This window comes from Carcharhinus amblyrhynchos, chromosome 11, assembly GCF_965287045.1.
Source record: "Carcharhinus amblyrhynchos chromosome 11, sCarAmb.v2.hapA, whole genome shotgun sequence".
Classification (NCBI taxonomy): domain Eukaryota; kingdom Metazoa; phylum Chordata; class Chondrichthyes; order Carcharhiniformes; family Carcharhinidae; genus Carcharhinus; species Carcharhinus amblyrhynchos.
The window spans coordinates 64,120,042-64,139,463 of NC_137334.1; the positions used below are offsets into that span (position 1 = coordinate 64,120,042).

General features: G+C 41.9%; 1 protein-coding gene across 1 annotated transcript in view; it reads right to left on the reverse strand.

The window, feature by feature from the left end:
* dpp10 (dipeptidyl peptidase like 10) overlaps positions 1-19,422 on the reverse strand; it is a 763,552-nt gene that overhangs the window by 122,044 nt on the left and 622,086 nt on the right. The window contains exon 8 of the mRNA XM_080199302.1: positions 15,415-15,535. Within this exon, the coding sequence (XP_080055428.1) occupies positions 15,415-15,535 (121 nt within the window). The remainder of the gene's footprint in view (positions 1-15,414; positions 15,536-19,422) is intronic.

Below are 19,422 nucleotides of genomic sequence, written 5' to 3' on the forward strand. Positions count from 1 at the left end.
ATATTCAATTGGAGTCATCCTGGTGCAACTTCCCAAACCCATGAATGGCCTCCTTCAGCTTCCTCTGAAAGTATAATTCACAGGATCACCAGGTCTCCAGAAATTATATTTTATGTACTTTATTATAAAGAATGAACTGAGAAATATGGGGAAATGAAAGCTCAGGTGAATTAACTGTGAAACATGGGAAGATGAAAGATGCTCAGACATATTGGGGTGAATTTTTCCATTCCACTCGCCATAGATATCAGAGCGGGTGAGGGGCAGACCATGGAAAGGTCCAATGACCTGGGGTTAAATTTTCCAGTTTCAGGATGGGCGTGACCAGAAAATCCCGCCCAATTAATGAGAAACACAAGAAGATGAAAGATGCCCATGACTGGCATGTGGGGAATGAATTAGCCAACCTGAACAATGGACAAAAGTTCAAGGACAACACGTGACTGGAATCCAGCATAAATCATTAGCATATACCCAGAACCAAGGTATTATCAAATAGGATCAGCACCAAATGACATGACTGTGCAACAAAACAGCTGCCAAATCAAAACAATGGCACAACAAGAATTACCAAGTAATCCTATTGCCAACAGAACTCCAGATGGAGCACAAACATTGGAACCTTAACCAACATTTTGCAGCCATTCAATAAACTCTAGCCAACATAATCCATAGTCCTGCACATTTACCCTGCTAATCCCAATAACACTAAGGGTCAATTTAGCATGGCCAATCAACCTAACCCACACAGCTTTGGACTATGGGAGGAAACCCACACAGACACAGGAAGAAAGTACAAACTCCGTACAGACAGTGGCTGGAATTGAACCCAGGTCCCTGGTACTGTGAGGCAGTGATGCTAACTGCTATGCCCTAGTGGCATGGTGATATGATGAAACTATATGGGATAACTACTGTGAAGGCAATATTCCCACCATCGAGTAAAATTAGCTGAAATTGAAACAAGATTTAGTGATTTAATAGATATAATGGACTGTGCTTGTAAGAAGATATAGTGAAGATTTGTGCATCACTGCGATGAATGTGCTTCAGAATATGTTACTTGTTCTAAACAAAATGGGGATTTACTAGTTAAAACCCTAACACTCTACCTGTGATCCATAAAATTCAAAATCATTTTGCTTCAGAAAAATTCAATCTTTGTTGAAGCACATGGCTAACCTGTAATGACATTGAGAGCTATTTAATTAAGTAAGAGTATATTCTCTAAATACCCCTATCTGCAGCCTGGTTTATTGGATTTTAGCAATTTCAAATGCAGAGAGAATGGAATGAATGATTCCTGAGATTGATTATGAGTTTTGTACTTCACTGGCCCATAAAAAAAACCTGCCTCGCCACAAAATGGAAGGTTTGAATATCATGAATAATGGAGAAGCATCATCTGGATTACCAGAATGGTTTAGGCTCTGCAATCGCAGACTATTGTATAAAAGGAGAAAATATGTCAGAATGTTCTGTATACTTGACAATCAAAATGAAGCTGAAATTCTGTTCTGTTCAGGAGAAATCGTGATCAATCTGCATTCATGTACACTTTAAAGAGATTGGTTATATATTGCTTTGAGCGTCCAATTAAGTAAACAGAAGTCATTTAATGGTAAGCTGGAACATGGAATTTATTTGCGAGGTTAACCCATTGAAAGTACCTGGAAGTGATCTTACAATCATAGAATAATACAGCGCAGAAGTGGTCCTTCAGCCCATCGAGTCTGAACTCCGACCTAATCCTTTCTGCCAGCAGTTGGCCCATAGCCCTGAATGTGCTAAATGCTCATCCTGATACTTTTTAAAGGATGTGAGGCAACCCACCTCCATCAACGTCCCAGGCAGTGCATTCCACACCATCACCACCCTCTGGATAAAAATGTTTTTCTCCACATTCCCCTAACCTTCCTTCCCCTCACCGTGAACTTATTTCCCTTTGTGACTGACCCTTCAACTGAGGGTAAATAGTTGCTCCTTGCCCGCTCTGTTGATGTCTCAAAATCTTGTACACCTCAATCAGATCACCCCTCAGTCTTCTCTGCTCCAGCGAAAACAACCCAAGCCTATCCAACCTCTCTTCATGACTTAAATGTTCCACCTCAGGCAGCATCCTGGTAAATCTCCTCTGCACCTCCTGCAGCGCAATCACATCCCTCCGATAAAGTGGCAACCAAAACTGCACACAGTACTCTAGCTGTGGCCTCCCCAAAGTTCTATACAATTTCAACATGACTTCCCTGCTTTTGTAATCTATGCCTTGATTGTTAAAGGCAAGTGTCCCATGTGCCTTTTCCCACCACCCTACTAACATGCCCTTCCACTTCCAGAGATCTGTGGACAAACACACCAAGTTCCCTTTGCTCACGAAACTTCCTAATGTCCTACCATTCATTGAATATTTTCTTGTCAAATTACTCCTTCCAACGTGTATCACCTCACATTTTTCAGGGTTAATTCCATCTGCCATTTATCTGCCCATTTGACCAACCCGTCTGTATCTTGTAGCTCAAGACACACTGATTTTTAACCGCTAGCCAATCTTTGTGTCACCTGTAAACTTACTAATCTCAGCCCCATATAGTTATCAATGTCATTTACATAAATTACAGATAATAGAGAGCCCAACACAGATCCCTGTGGTATGCCACTGGACACTGGCTTCCAATCACTAAAGCACCTGCTGCCATCACCCTCTGTCTCCTACAACTGAGCCAATTTTGAATCCACTTTATCAAATTACCCTGTATCCCATGTGAATTTACCTTCTTTACAAGTCTCCCATGTGGAACATTGTCAAAGGCTTTGCTGAAATCCATATAAACTACAATGGCTGCACTATCCCCATGTATACACCTGGTCATCTCCTCAAAAAATTCAATCAAATTTGTTAGGCATGACCTCTTTCTGATGAAGCCATGCTGACTTTCCCTATTAACTTTGCCTCTCCAAGTGGAGATAGATGGTCTCCTTCAGAGATTTCGCTAATAGTTTCCCTACCACTAACACGAGACACACTGGTCTGTAGATCCTGGTTTAATTCTTCTTAAATAGTGGAACCACATTAGCTGTTCTCTAGCAGTGTGACACTTCTCCCATGGCCAGAGAGGAATTGAAAATTTGGGTCAGAGCCTCTGCGATTTCCTCCCTAGCCTCCCATAGCAGCCGAGGGCTCAACTTATCTGGACCTAGAGATTTATCCACTTTTAAAGCTGCCAATACTTCCAATACCTTGTCCTCTCCTATTGTCAATTTGCTCAAGAACTTCACAGTCTTGCTACCTGAATTCCGTAGCATCATCCTCATTCTCTTGAGTGAAGACAGATGTGACGTATTCATTCGATATTCTACCAAACATCCTTTGGCTTCACCCACAGATTGCCCCCTTCATCCCTAATGGCCCTACTCTTTCCCTGGTTATCTTCTTCCCATTGATAAATTTATGGAATATCTTGGGATTTTTCTTACTTTTACCAGCAAGAGTTTTCTCATATCTCCTCTTTATATTCCTAATTGCTTTGCTAAGTCTCGCCGTGCATGGTGCGTCAATCCCAGAAAATAATATGTAGGCCTAAAAACTTCGCATCGTTCTGCTCCCTTTCTAATGGTGCAAACTGGATCATGTCCTTTTTGTGCGTGAAGCCTATTAGCATATTTAAAGTAGAATTTAAATACGTATTTGAATATGCATAGCCCATTTGACACTAGATTCTCCCTGCTCCCAGGATCTTCCAACTTTCAGGTGTGGCACGGGACAGGCGAGAATCACTAGTCAAGACCAGGCGCAATGTCAGTGCCAGGAGGGCTTGGAAGCTATTGAAGCCCCCAGTAGTCAGAGACAATTCCCACCTGGCACATTGGCAGTGCCCATCTGGTCATGGCCAGTGTGTCAGGCGCTGTGCCAAAGGGGTGGGGCCTGATTGAGGGTGTGGCTTGAATGGGGGCTGTGATGGAGGAAGGCTATGCAGGAGGGGCTGTGCAAGGGTTGAGCATGAAGGAGAGTTGTGAAGGGGTGGAGCAATGTGGGGGGGGCGGCATATCGGCGACTATGAAGGGTAGGCATGTCAGGGGCCATGAATGCAGATGAATTGGGATGTGCCCAGTGCCGGGATGTTGGCAACCCACGTTGGGGAGGGAGTGGGGAAACATGCCGCTGATAAATGTGGTTGGTCCTTCAAAATGTGCTAGTCTACTTTGCAGCCAGGCTCACTGGCATGTTTAGGCCCAACCTCCCAGAACGGGCATATAACTCACCATTCACTCAAAAAATGACTGAGTGTGCGACGATTGCAGTCAGGATCATGGTGGTCTGTGGTTTTCTTGCCTTTTTTAAGGGGGAAGTCATGGCCAACTTTCCTCATAAGTGTTGCATGCCTATACAATCCTTGCTCTGAATTTATCTGCTTATAAAACATTTTAATAGTACAATGAACTATTTTAAATGAATGTAACTTTACTTCATCACTTGTGCACTCATATAATTGTGTCAGTGCTATTGTGTAAACATAAATGGGCAACAACAATTCATTAGTTAGATTTTCTTTTGCATTGACTTTATAATCAAATATGGTTTTCCAATAAAGGAAACCCATTCAAATTATAGACAGGTCGGTCAGTCAGTAAGAGAAAGAAAGATGATAGGGATGATTTTCTGGCCTCACCCACTGCAGGGATTCTAACGGGCGGGACAGAAAATTTGGTGGACCATTTAAGGGTCTGTTGAGTTTGGACGGGAATTTCCTGCCTTGGGGCACACGTGGTTGGAAGATCCCACCCAGATCAGATCCTAACACATATCCTTCAATGTAAAGCAATGTGTCTTTCTTTTTCATAACATTTTCTTTCCATCATCTGAGATGCAGACTTTATAGCAGAGCACCCACTGAATGAAGTTGCTGGCATATGTGCAGCGACTGTGAAAAATGGAGCAGTGCAGATGTGGGTTCCAATCTACAGCTATCCGCCTTGTCTCCATTCAGCCTGTTGGGGATCAGCTTGAGACAGCCATTTCATAAACCCAAAACTTCAAAATCCCATTACTGTGTAATGATTTCTGTTTATGTAAATAGGTAGTTGTGAGAGGTAATGTCTAACAGCAAGAAAATAACAGGAATTTTGAAGAACTAAGATTTCCCTCTCTTACATTACCTAAACATTCTTGTCATCCTATTTAATAATCACAATATTAAATAATTACAATGTTGTTCCTAATCATACAGACTCAACCATCTATGAGCTCACTTGCAATGATACCTGGAATTGCAGCAATATTGTCTGATCCAGATCAAGTCAGTGTTGGGCCTTTTCCATCCCGGAAAGGAAATGTTAACAGCCAAAAAACACCAATTCCTCGTGTTACGCTGGGGTGGGGTTGTGCAATACTAGCACCTGATTTGGAAGTAGAAAGCTCAGGCCATATGCTTTCTTCAAAAGTAAGTTCTAAAGAAAAGTACAAGATGTGTCTGCACCCTAAACTGTAAATGGCAATAAAGGTTGTCTAGGCTTGATTGTCCGTTTTCTTTGGTATGAGGAACTTTCAAATAGTTGGTGTTGTGGGTGGACAGGTGTTGGGGGAAGGGGGTGATGGTGGTGGTGACTATAGGGGAATGACAACACCAGGTTAAAATCCAACAGGTTTATTTGGCAGCTTGAGCTTTCGGAGCACTGCTCCTTCATCAGGTGAGTAGGTTTATTTCACAAACGGCATATAAAGACATAAACTCAATTACACGATAATGGTTGGAATGCGAGTCTTAACTGATAATCAAATCTTTACAGGAGCAGACAATGAGACTGGAGAGAGGGATAAGTACAGGTTAACCAGTTGTGAATTGTCTCAAGCCAGACAGTTAGTAAGATTTTGCAAGCCCAGGCAAGTCGCAGGGGTTACACGTAATGAGACATGAACCTAAGGTCCTGGTTGAGGCCGTCCTCACGTGTTCAGAACTTGGCTATCAAATTCTGCTCAGCGATTCTCTGTTTTCGTGTGTCATGAAGGCTGCCTTGGAGAACGCTTACCCGAAGATTCCAGGCTGAATGACCTTAACTGCTGAAGTGTTCCCCAACAGGAAGGGAACACTCCTGCCTGGTGATTGTCAAGTGGTGTCTATTCATCCATTGTTGTAGCGTCTGCATGGTCACGCCAATGTACCATGCCTCAAGACATCCTTTCCTGCAGCGTATCAGGTTGAAAACATTGGCTGAGTCACAAGTGTATGCACTGTGTACCTGTTGGATGGTGTTCTCACGTGAGATGATGGCATCTGTGTCGATGATCTGGCACGTCTTGCAGAGGTTGCAGTGGCAGGGTTGTGTGGTGTCGTGATCACTGTTCTCCGAAAGGCTGGGTAGTTTGTTGCATACAATGGTCTGTTTGACTCATTGATCAAGCGTTCTGATGCGCCACTGCGAAAAACTGCCCCGACCTCCTCAGAAGACAAACACAGGACACGGCAGACAGAGTACCCTTTGTCATCCAATACTTCCCCAGAGTGTCATTGATGAAGATGAACATCTCGCCAAGCCTATTCCCACACCTCCATTACTTGCCTTCAAACAAGTATGCAACCTCAAATAGACCAGAAAGCAAGTCCCGAGGTACGGTACGTTAGGGAAACCATGCTGAGGCTATGACAACGGATGAATGAACGCTGCTCATGAGGCAGGAGTGTTCTCTTCCTGTTGGGGAACACTTCAGCAGTTAAGGTCATTCAGCCTCTGAGCTTTGGGTAAGCTTTCTCCAAGGCGGCTTTCACATCACATGGCAACGCAGAATCACTAAGCAGAAACTGATATCCAAGTTCTGACATATGAGGATGGCCTCAACTGAGATCTTGGGTTCATGTCACACTATCTGTAACCCCCATGACTTGCCTGGGCTTGCAACATTTCATTAACTATCCTCATTAATCTGTTTAACCTGTACTTAACCTTCTCTCCACTCGTAATGTCTGTACCTGTAAAGACGTGATTACCTGTTAAGACTCACATTCCAACCATTATCTTACAATTGAATCGTTGTCTCTATGTGCCCTGTTTGTGAACCCAACTCCCACTCACCTGATGAAGGAGCAGCGCTCTGAAAGCTCGTGCTACTAAATAAATCTGTTGGCCTTTAACCTGGTATTGTGGGACTTCTTAGCGTGCCTACCCCAGTCCAACACTGGCATCTCCATATCATTGTGGAATGATGCAGCTTCATTTATATTGATATATAAGCGGCCCATTGAGATCATGGGGGCTTAATCATACAGGCCCAGAAAATAGGGACATGAATGGCAAAAGGCAATTTGTCTGCATCTATTGATTGCAATTCAGGCAGCATGTCACCTCTGTGCTGCCCATTCATTTCAATAATTTGAAAGTCCAGCCAGTGCTAATGGGCTGTTAATTAGCCAGGCAGATCAACAAGGGCCAATTACATGATTGATAGCAGAACATAAAGCAAGCATTGTTTAAAGATAAGTGTTATTAAAGATAGCATTGCTCAAAGAGGAGTTGCACTTTGGATGGACAGGATGAAGAAAGTGACTCTGATCTTGGAAACATTGAGGGATAGCACAGCATGGATACTGTGGACCCCAGGGTTTGTGGACGGTCTGCTGGAGGCCATTGGTAGAATGGAAAAGAGAAGAGTGGCCTGCATCTGCAAGTACCCAGGAGGCCCTCTGGACACATGTGTAGCAGGCAATGAGGGCAGATAAGTGAGATCAATGACACGGGTCAAGTCCTTGGGATTTGCATGCAGTATCACAAGGAGATCAATATTCAAACAAGTGATTAAGGTCAATGAATACATCAAATACTGTGTACGTCACCAATGCATCAGACACTGCTTAATTCACCACATTAATTCAGATATCATATTCTGAGCAGTTAGATGCATTCTAATGAGTTTGGATATGAAATCTTGAACTTTTACAGGAGCCACATCAATGGAAGATTGGCTGGCATTCTTCCTTTGATCTTCCCCCTTTGCCTCCAGATCTTAATGAGGGGGTATTCTTATATGTCTACCTTAACTGGAGTGAATAAAATCCAAGATAAGCTTCATCCAGGCAAACAGTCACAGATAAAGGATGCAGAATAGGTTTAAATACATTTTGGCAAGGTTCCAGAAAATTCCTGAAATTCCTTACAAAGACAGAATGTGTTGGAAAATCTCAGCAGGTCTGACAGCATCTGTGGAGAGAGAATACAAGCAACTCATCGTGTTTAGGATGACCCTTTGTCAGAGCTGTTTCTGATTCCAGCATCCGCAGTATTTTGCCTTTAGCTGAAATTCCTCAGTGTGTCAAGACCAAAGTGACTGCTACAGTTCACTGAGATTTTCAGAAAGTCTTTGACAAGAATTTGCATCGGGATTCTTAATAAATATAAAAATGGCCATCCTTATTTGATGCATCCTTGCAGCCAAACTTATTATTTTCTGTTATCTCTGCAACTTTTCCTTTGATGGTGTGACATAACCCTTTAAGATCTACCGGTTTTCTGTATTTTATATTTTCAAGGTGAAACACACTGCAGAGTAAGTTCTTTAGGCAAGCTTTTCATATTCCAGTAACCTACTCAATTATATAGGAGGGAGTTGTCCATTTAGCTGTAGGGCACAAAGCCTGAGCCCTGAACTCATTCAACTATTCTCAAGTGTTTGTTTTTTGCGTGAAGATAAATAAAAAGTGGCCCAGTGAATAATTGCACATGTAAACCTCATAGAGCATTGCAGGCAATAATTCTTCCTTTCCTGATGTGCAGTTGGAAGTCCTTTTGTGAAAGATGATCCTAAGAAGAGCTGTCCTCTTTGGAACTTTGTGTTTGTTTAAGCAAGGAATGCAGCCAAGAGTTTAGATCTCCTGGCAATACAAAGTTTATTTCACCAGTACTTTTCAGGAATCCTTCTGCAAAATATCATAGAATTCCTACAATGCAGAAGAAGGCCTTTCGGCCCATCGTGTGTCCATCAACTTTCTCTGACAGAGTACCTTACCCAGACCCTTTCCCTCATCCTATCCCTATAACCTCACATTTACCATGGCTAATCCATCTAACCTACACATCATTGGGCATTAAGGGGCAATTCAGCATGGCCAGTCCCTCTAACCCATTCATCTTTGTGGGACTATGAGAGGAAACCGGAGCATCCGGGGAAAACCCATGCAGACACAAGGGGAATACGCAAAATCCATGCAGACAATTACCCAAGGCCAGAATTGAACCTGGGTCCCTGGTTCTGTGAGGCTGCCATGCTAACCATTGCGCCACCATGCCTGTAAGACAGCAAACGCATAGGAGTTGAATTCATCTGTGTACTTCTTGGATTGTTTGCCATAACTTGGTGGAGGATCCCTGTGGACTTAGAGGAAGCATGAGGCTTCATGCCTTTTTTCTGAGTACAGCAGGTGATCAGGAGAACTAATTATGGAAATTGAATTCCAGACTTTATTTTCCTAACCTATTAGTTTTCTTTTTGTTCAGCTAAGTACAAGCTAACTATAGCCTTGTGGGTCTGCATGCCTTTTACTCAGTTTGCTGCACTTTGCTAATGCATTCTAAATTACCGGTTCCTGCGTTCAAGCTGAGCTTCAACTGTAATCTTCTCTTTGAAGAAATGTAATCATTTTGCAACTTGCCAAGATACAAATTGTTAGGTACCATTAAGACAAAAACAGATTGAGTTTGATGAAAGAAGAGATGGACGTTGAACATAGCGCATAATCAATTCATCTTTATGGAACATCCTGTGTTAATTTATGTGAATAACATGGCAATTCAAAAGAAGCTGTGCTTTTTCAGGCTAACATCTATTTTCTGCAGTATCACAGAATATTGGAGCATATGACAAGGCCATTTGGCTTATTGCCTCTCAGTTGGTTCTTTGAGAGAACCATCCAGTTAGCCATACTCCCCTGTTCTTTCCCCATATCTCTTCAATTTGTTCTGCATTGAGCACTTATCCAATTTCCTTTTGAAGATAACTACTTGATCCATATCACCACCCCATTGGGCAGTACATTCCAATTTCTAAGTGCTCCTGGCTACTAATGATTTTTTTTGCGTGTCATGTCCAATTCTTTGCCAATCACCTTCAGTTTATCCCTTCTGGTTATCGATCCGTCACCTAATGATGCATTTTCTCTTTATTTACACTGAATACATTGTTCATGATTTTAAACAATGCCATCAATTCTTCTTCAGTAAATCACTTTTGTACCCCACAGTGACACAATGGTTAGTTAGCATTGTTGCCTCACAGCATGAGGGACCTGGGTTCAGTTGCTGGCTTGGGTCACTGTGTAGATTTTGCACGTTCTTCCCATGTCTATGTGGGTTTCCTCCAGGTGGTCCAGTTTCCTCCCACAGTCCAAAAGATGTGCTGGTTGGGTGCATTGGCCATGCTAAATTCTCTCTTAGTGTGCCCAACACTATTCACAAGTTTCACGTCTTCCTAAATTTTAGTGTGTTGAATTGCACACCATACTTGAGGTGGGGCTGAACTCGTGTTTTATATTGGCTTAGTATACTCGGCTTTTGTCTTCAAAGCCTCTACTTTAAAAAGCCCAGGATCCCATTCCCCACAAGGCTACTCCTTGAACCTTCACTTAAACACATTTAAAACTCATTTCACATTTTAGCCTGAGGCCAAATAGATGTGTAATTCTTCATGGATTACAAAATAGTATTTCTTTGGAGTGGGAGCAACGGAGGAATGGAGCTGTTATTAAAGTGTACGATGGGGACGAAGGAAAATTTTGTTGCCAATTTGCCATGCAACAGTAAGTTATTAAACATAAATGTAACAATAACAATAGTTACCTACTGCAGAGGTTATACAAGGAATCACTTGGCAGTGTTTTTTCCACTGAGGGTCTTTCAGATTGGAGATTGGTTTGCAATGCTGTAACTGAATCTCCAATCCACTTCCCGGGAATGTGATGTTGGTGCTACAATCTCATATATCCCACAGTTTATGAAGAGAAAAAGTACCTTTAATCTGTCATTTTGTGAAAACAGCTACTCCTATCTTTTTCAACAGATCGAATATTCAGTGTGGGTCATGGGAATGCTGTGCAGCAAATGTTTTCACAGAACAAGAAAAACAATCCAGTGCAGAATTAGAAGAAATGAGGAAGGAGAGTGTGAAGCAGAAAAAGAATAGATAAATAACACTCCAGGAATGAGACAGGGCGGGGAGTAGTCCTGATAGCTCATTTGGTGCGGGTCCTCCATAGTGCAGAACTGAACTCTAATGATTCTAAGAATTCCCAGCTTTGGTTCCAAAAATGTGTTTATTAAACTGACCTTGCACAGCACTGCAATATTTATACTGTAATTGATGTTAATGCCTAGGGAGTATAAAATCATTCCAAGAGGCTCTACTGAAATGTGCTTCAATGGGGTATTAAATGAAGGCAGGATGATAGCTCTGTATCAAAGAACACTCATTCCATTCCAAGCCCTAAGAATTTCCACATATGTGTGAATTTCTGGTGACCCTTAGAAACTTTGAAATAGAAACAATGACCCCTACTCTTATTTGTTAAGAATTCTTAGGGGTGATCTTGGAGCGTGATGACTGTGTGTCTACAAATATACTTGCGACCATTGTTAGACCTTCTGTCACAACTTCCACCCCCACTCTCCCCTCTTAGATTGGCCTGATCTCACTTTTAATGGCAATTTTTTTAGCTTCGTAAAATGTTGTGTCGTTGAATTTCCCAGTCTTCCAAACACTCCCAGTCAGCAAATTTCTTATCAGTGTTCGATTAGCACTGGCTTCTCGCTGCATTCATTTGAATGAGACCCAAACATGAAAATTGCTTGATCCCTGATGAGTCTCATCAAATAGGCATTGGGGTTAGTATGCCTGCTACCCACTTGAATGCACACCCCTCATTAGGTTCTCGGCTCCCCTGGAAGGAAAAAGTTTGCAGACTTTTAAAGGGGATACATGGGTTTTAGGAGAAGGCTGTTGCAGATTTTCTGAATGAAGGTGGGCACAGAATCGGTGAGTCATGGTTTTCCCAGGGTATCACCCTAGCCCCATCAGAGAATCAGTGGGGCAAAATGCCTTTGAGTTTGATAGGAAGGTGACAATGGCAGGGAGAATGGGGACTCAGCGGTCATGCATTGAATGGGGGCATCATCCCTTCTTGGCATTGCAGAAGCAGAAGAGCATGGGGTAAGCCTGCCAAGAACAACTGGATGGCCGTCTACAGCTTGGCAATGGAGGCACGCCTGTTAGATCTTGGGACCAGTGGTGATGAGGGGCAGCACCATTTGCAAGAAGGGTGGAATCCCCAGCAATAGGAGGGCACATGAAAGAGAAGAGGTGCAGGAAAGCCATATCCTGGGCAAAGATGGAGCTACCTGGAGATACCACGACCCATGTGTACAGCTCTCTAGGCAGATGATCACAGTCATCTGTGACCTTGTTGCTGTAGATCTTGCACCTCACTGCACTGTTTGCCATGCCTGCTGGTGGCTGTCCAAGTTATTGTGGGCTTATCTCTTCACTTTTGCTTTCTTGCCAGAGTCAGCTGCACAGCTTGGTGGAATCTCAAACTGCTACAATATCACTGCATTTCCCCACTCACTGATGCCCTTTTTTACAATGCTGGACAGTACATTAATTTCATGATGGTCACAGCCCTGCAGGAACAGGGGCATTGTGCTTTGCCAGTATTGCTGGAATCCCCTAGTTGCAGGGCATCATTAATGGCACCTATGTGGCCATCAAAACATCCAGCCACTGTCCACTCAGATTCACCAAGCAATCAGCTTCCACTTCATCTATGTTCAGCTGGTGCAGAGGGACCTCGGGGTCCTTGTGCATGAGTCGCAAAAACCCAGCCTGCAGGTGCAGCAGGTGGTCAGGAAGGCGAATGGGATGCTGGCCTTCATAGCGAGGGGGATTGAATATAAAAGTAGGGAGGTCTTGCTGCAGCTGTATAGGGCATTGGTGAGGCCGCAGCTGGAGTACTGTGTGCAGTTTTGGTCGCCACACTTACGCAAGGATATTTTGGCCTTGGAGGGAGTGCAGAGGAGGTTTACTAGGCTGATACTGGAGTTGAGGGGGTTGAGCTATGAGGAGAGGCTGAATAAACTAGGCTTGTACTCGTTAGAGTTTAGAAGAATGAGGGGAGATCTCATTGAGACATATAAGATGATGAATGGGATGGATAGGATAGAGGTGGAGAGACTCTTCCCACTCAGAAAGGTCAGTAGGACTAGAGGGCACAGCCTCAAGATAAAGGGGGGGGCGGTTTAGAACGGAGTTGAGGAGGAACTTCTTCACTCAAAGGGTGGTGAATCTCTGGAATTCTCTGCCCGTTGAAGTGGTGGAGGCTGCCTCGCTAAATATTTTTAAGACGCGGGTTGATGGGTTTTTGATAAGCAAGGGGTTTAAGGGTTATGGGGAGAGGGCGGGAATGTGGAACTGACCACGACAGATCAGCCATGATCTTATTGAATGGTGGGGCAGGCTCGAAGGGCTAGATGGCCTACTCCTGCTCCTATTTCTTATGTTCTTATGGTCTACAACGACAATAAGGGCTTCCGCCATATGTGTGCTTGTTCTGGTATAGTTACTATGACTCCTTTATTTTCTGTAGTCCAGGCTACTGCCGATCTTCACTCCAAACGCTGCTATGTAATGAATGGATTCTAGGGAACAAGGGTTATCTCTTGAAGAGTTGGTCATATAGCCTCAATGGGAACCTTTGATAGAGGTGCAAAGGCAGTACAACTAAAGCTACCTGCTTTGATCAATCATTGAGTAGGCCATTGGACATAACAAGTTGTGACGCAGATGTCTGGACTGTTCAGGTGCATATCCCACTACTCTCCAGTAAAGGTTTCGGTCATAATGCTGATCTGCTGTGCTCTCCACAACATGGCTCAGCAGAGAGATATGGACTTTGGGAGTGGTAAGACCCTGGAATGAGACAATGCATTGGGGAAAGATTAGGAGCAGCAGCTGAGAGAAGAGGAGGAAGTTGAAGGGGAGAAGAATGAAACCAAACAAAAAAATGTCCGTGCTGCACAATGATTTGGTTTCCTCCTAGCATCGTCCAGAAAAAAGAGCCATACTGAATTCAAAGTGTTAGGTCTGTTTCTCTCTCCACAGATGCTGCCAGACTGACTGAATTTTTCAGAATTTTCTATTTCATTTCAGATTTCCAACATCCACAGTGTTTTGCTAATATTTTAGAATTAATATTATGTTGGGTCCACAAACATATGTTATTTAAAGGCACTTTTCTCAAATAGATAAGGTCATCAAAATCTTCACAACACTGCAAAAAAAAACACTGAAAAATTACCAGTTTATTTTGTAATCATAGGACTGTATTTTTGTTGCAGGTTCAGGAACATAACACCTGGATAAATTTAGATATTGTAGATATTTTTAAATGCAAATAGCTTTATTAGCCAGGTGGTGAGTATGGCTGACAATTAGAGATGCTGAACATCTCCAGAAGGTGGGAATTCTCTGTTTAATGTCAGTGGTAAAGGCCAGTGGCAGCCATTTTGGGGACTGTGGCTACCTTGCCGATTAGAGCAGATTGTTCAGCGGAAGACCAGGAGGTTTAAAGTGCCCATGAATGGCAAGGCCTGGTACAATGCCTATGCCAGTGCCAGTTGACTCCTCAGATTTCATCTCAAAACAACTGCAGAGAAAATTACCTGGGCCCCAGGGCGAACCAACAGCTGTTCACTGAAGTAGAGTATTCCGTTTGGGCTCCCCTCACCACCACACCACAAAATTTCAAACCCAAACAGATAATAAGCTCAAGGGACTGTTAATTTGTTGCAACTCTGCTTTTCGCTCCTTCTGCCCCTTCCATATTGCTAGTCCTTTAAAAATGCAAAACAGTCCAGGTGGTGTGAGGATTCCAAGAAAACATCCAGGACAGTAACTTTTAATTCTCATCTTCTCTGGATTTGGACCTTGTGGCCCTTTGAAATTCTGACCCATAGGCTCAGAGTCATTATGGCACCAAAGCAGATGATTTGGCCCATCATGTATATGCTAGCTGTCTGTAAAGCAATCTAAACAATCCCATTCCTAAGCTCGGTCCTCAAAACCATGCATGTTTATTGAGTCAAGTAAGTTTATTGTGTGATTTATCTTGAAAATATTTCTGACAAGAAGACAACATTCTTTTCTTACTTCTTGTATTTTCTACTTATGGACATGTTGTAGTCAGGTTAATATTATTTCAAATATAAGCAATACTTTTGGTATTTAATCTGATGGTGGTATTTTCAGAACATCAGCTACTGATATCCATGTACAAATTAAAAGTGCATTTTCCACTACATGGAATGGGAAATATATTAACATATCTTCATTTCCTTTGAGTTTAACTTCAGACATTTTCTTGCAATAAAGTTGATGTCTCCTACCTTCATATAACCAGTCTGCAATTCCATTGTAGATTATCCCCTCTTTCCCCGATGAGGTAAGGCGCAGAGCACTACTCTTTACTTCAGTCTGGTAATAGATGTTATTTTCAAAAATATAGACCTTGGATTTAAAACAAAAGAACATATGCTTATTGAATGCTTTGAAATTTCAGAATTTACAGCATAACGACTGATGTCATAGAGACAGTGTTGTAACTCTACCCACTAAGCTTGTACTTGTAGTGCCCATTTTCTAAACATAGTTAAGATTTGTTTCTCTTTATAAAAGTTTAAAAGTTTATGAGTGCCACAAATTGGCCTACGTTAACACTGCAATGAAGTTACTGAAAAAATCCCCTGGCCGCCACACTTCAGCCTGTTCGGGTCACGGAGGGAGAATTTATCATGGCCAATGTACCTATCCAGCCCATCTTTCAGACTGTGGGAGGAAACCAGAGGAAACCCACACAAACGCAAGGAGACTCTACACAGACAGTGATCCAAGTTGGGAATTGAACCTGGTTCTTGGCATGGTGAGGCAGCAGTACTAACTACTGTGCCACAAAATGCTTCTAGGGTCCAATTAATCCAAAAGAAATGACAATGTATTGTCTGATCTTGCGTTCCCTGGAAACATGGCTCTCACGATTTATAATAATTAAAACAAATATATATTTGATTATTTTACTGCACAAGGCTGTAATATGAATGCAATTACTAATTTGGCAGAAAGTAACAGAAAATTTAACTTGTGATTACAGAAAACTTGAGACCCTGTTTCTCTGGACACAATAACTTTCTATACCATTCAATGTATCATTAATTATTATTCATCATTACTTTATAATATTTTATGATTGTTCTATTACATTTAAAGAATGTTCCTTGTGACAAGCGGAGTAATTGTAACTTTTACAACTGAATCATCCAATAGATCAATTATTTTGTGTTCTGTGCCACCATGCATCCGAATGATTAAAAAATCCTTTAAGACAGTGTGAAACATGCCCGCTTAAGTTTTTTTTAGGCAGAGTGTCCTAAGATCTGGAGAGAAAACCAGCTATTTTTCTCGCTGGAAACAACACTCTGAGCTTTTTTTGGTAAGATTTCACCCTGTAATATAAATAGGGCCTAGTTTTAAGGCTGATAAAATTGGATATCCTAAATTAAAAGAATTGGGCATATTAAAAATCAAACACAGTCAAACCTCGGGCAGGCCAATTGTACAACACACAAACATATCTGGGCCTGATTCATCAATCTCCCATCAAAGGTCATTGCACCCTACTGATACTTAGCAGGAGATCATTGCACCCCATTGAAATGCACCGGCCTATTGTTAGAAGCCCAGATTGGGCCAGATTTTCTGTTACCGAGAGTTTCTGCTGTTACCATATCTGATAACAGGTTACATGTAAGCAACAGCGTGGAGATGGACACGTGGGGGTGGACCCTGGTGTCCTGTCAGGCAGACATCAAGAAACCTACTGGGTATTGGAACCCCCTCCTGGGACCTCATTGGTCGGAAGCCAGAGAAGTTTCAGGAAAGGCAAGCAAGCAGGAGATAAAGGGACACATTTGCAGACACCAGGAGCAAAGACTCGATGAAGGAGGTGACCCTTGACCATTCGGAAGACTGACCAGAGAAGGAAGGGAGGAAGAAGCTGCCATCAAGACTCACCTTCATGACGACGGACCAGAGGGACTCAGAGAATTGAGCCTGCAGTTTTAACCATCCCATCTTTGTAGGTAGTATACTTGAATCTGGGGTATCCTCTTGTTTTATGTGGATAATTTAAGGGTTGGTAGTGTTAATATTAATGAACTTGTCAAACGTTCACTTGTGTTTGTCCTTTGTCCATCTTGCAAATAAGGGCACTGGCGTAAACCATTGGAGTGAGCAAACTGGTCAAAGGTATCTGAGATTTAAAATCACAACAACCCTACACTTCAATGTTGAAGCGTAGCGATGATCCAAGAATAACAATTCACCTCTGTTCACTACCAATGGGTTTGACATATTTAGCGCTGTTCCAGATAATTATAACAATTGAGTCAACAGTGTATAATGATGGTTGGAGTACTTAGGTCATATATAATGCATTATGAATTAATGGTATATAAAAGTGAATTTGCCTGGAATGAAAAATGCATAATTGTAAAAGTAATAATTGCAGATATTCCAAGTTATTCAATTTTAGTGTTTCCTTCAATAAAGATTAATGACATGCAAGGCCCAGAATGAAGAAATAATGTGCTTAGGACTGGCTTACAATTTAATGGGTGAATTATTTTATTAGACATGGAATAAAATTAAATTTTGTACATTTCATAATGTAATCTGCCCGTTTAGTTTTTTTCACATAACTAACAATGTTTGAAGCCAAGAAGAGTAATTAATATCTCTTTATATATTTAATATATAAATTTGCCTAAAATTTATAATACTAGCTCAGTGATAAATGTAGTGTAATTAATAACTATTTTATATATAATACATACGCTTTTATCTCTCTAACTATATCTCTATCAATACAGTGACAAATAGGTGGATAAATACATATATATTCATGTCTAGACTAATCTAAATGATAGCGAATTAATTAAAATAAAATTAAATGTTCAATGTTTTTTAAAATCATTTTTGGGGTGTGGGCCTTGCTGACTAGGACAGCACCTATTCTCCAGCCCTAGTTGCCCATGAGAAGATGATGGTGAGCTGCCTTTTTGAATTGCTGCAGTACCTTAAGCATAGGTACACAGTGATGCTAGGGGGGAGTTTCAGGAGTTTGACACAGTGACAGTGGAGGAACGGTGATATATTTCCAAGTCAGCCTGGTGAGTGACTTGGAGAGGAACTTCCAGACGGTGGTGTTCCCAGACATGTACTACTCTTGTCCTTCGAGGTGGTAGCAGTTGTGGGTTTGGAAGATGCTGCCGAAAGGAGCCTTGGTGAGTTTCTGCAGTGTACCTTGTAAATGGTACACATGGCTGACATTGTTTGTTGGTGGTGGAGGGAGAAAATGTTTGTGGAAGAGGTACTTATCAAGTTGGCTGCTTTGCCCTGGATGGTGTCAAGCTTCTTGAATGATGTTGGAGCTGCACTCATCCAGGCAAACAGAACATATTCCATCACACTTATGCCTTGTAGGTTGAGGACAGACTTTGGAAGTCAGGAGATGAGTTACTAGCCAAAGGATTCTACACAGTTATGTTCTGAGAAAGCAAAGACTTTTTCAATAAATGTTGAATGCAGGCTTACCTGAATAGGATTCTTAACAATATTTACGAAATTAAGTCCTGATAACTCTCAGGTATGATTTGAGAAACATTGCAATAAAAAGCTCAAAATCTCATATTGTCCGTCATAATTAAATTATATAAATTTTGGTGGCCTCACCAAATCCGACCTACATAGGGCGGGGTTTTCCGGCTACACTCAGTCCAAAACCAGAAAATCCTGCCCAAGGTCAATGAACCTTTGCATGGTCCTGGTCCCCCGCCCAATATGATTCTGTGGTGCGTGGAATGGGAAAATTCTGGTCATAATTTGAAAAGAAGAATGTTAAAAGTGTATAAAAAGTTGTTATGGATAGCATAGTTCAGCAAATGTTCATCTCCATGTGTAACTATGGAATATACAGGAAATCAAACTCTTTATTGATGCACTGAATGTTCCTTGAATGTTCTGGATCACAATTATACAGAAATTGCCCGGAATCCTTTTGCCGATTTCTGCACCAAACTTATCAAAAGGAATTTCAGCCCAAATTACCTGTTACGTTCATTTGCCAGTACTGGAATGTTAAAAAACTAGCATAAAACAACTGCTGATACCATTAACAGAGGTCATAGCGTGTGGACTGTCATAATGAAAGGTGATTCACTCCCAAAGCTTCTTTCTCTGCTACTCCCTTTCCTCTCCATCATCATGCACAACTGTGATGGTCATTCCAGCTGCATATTTCCTCTAAGCAAGGATCCAAAACATTTTAGTTGAAATTAAAT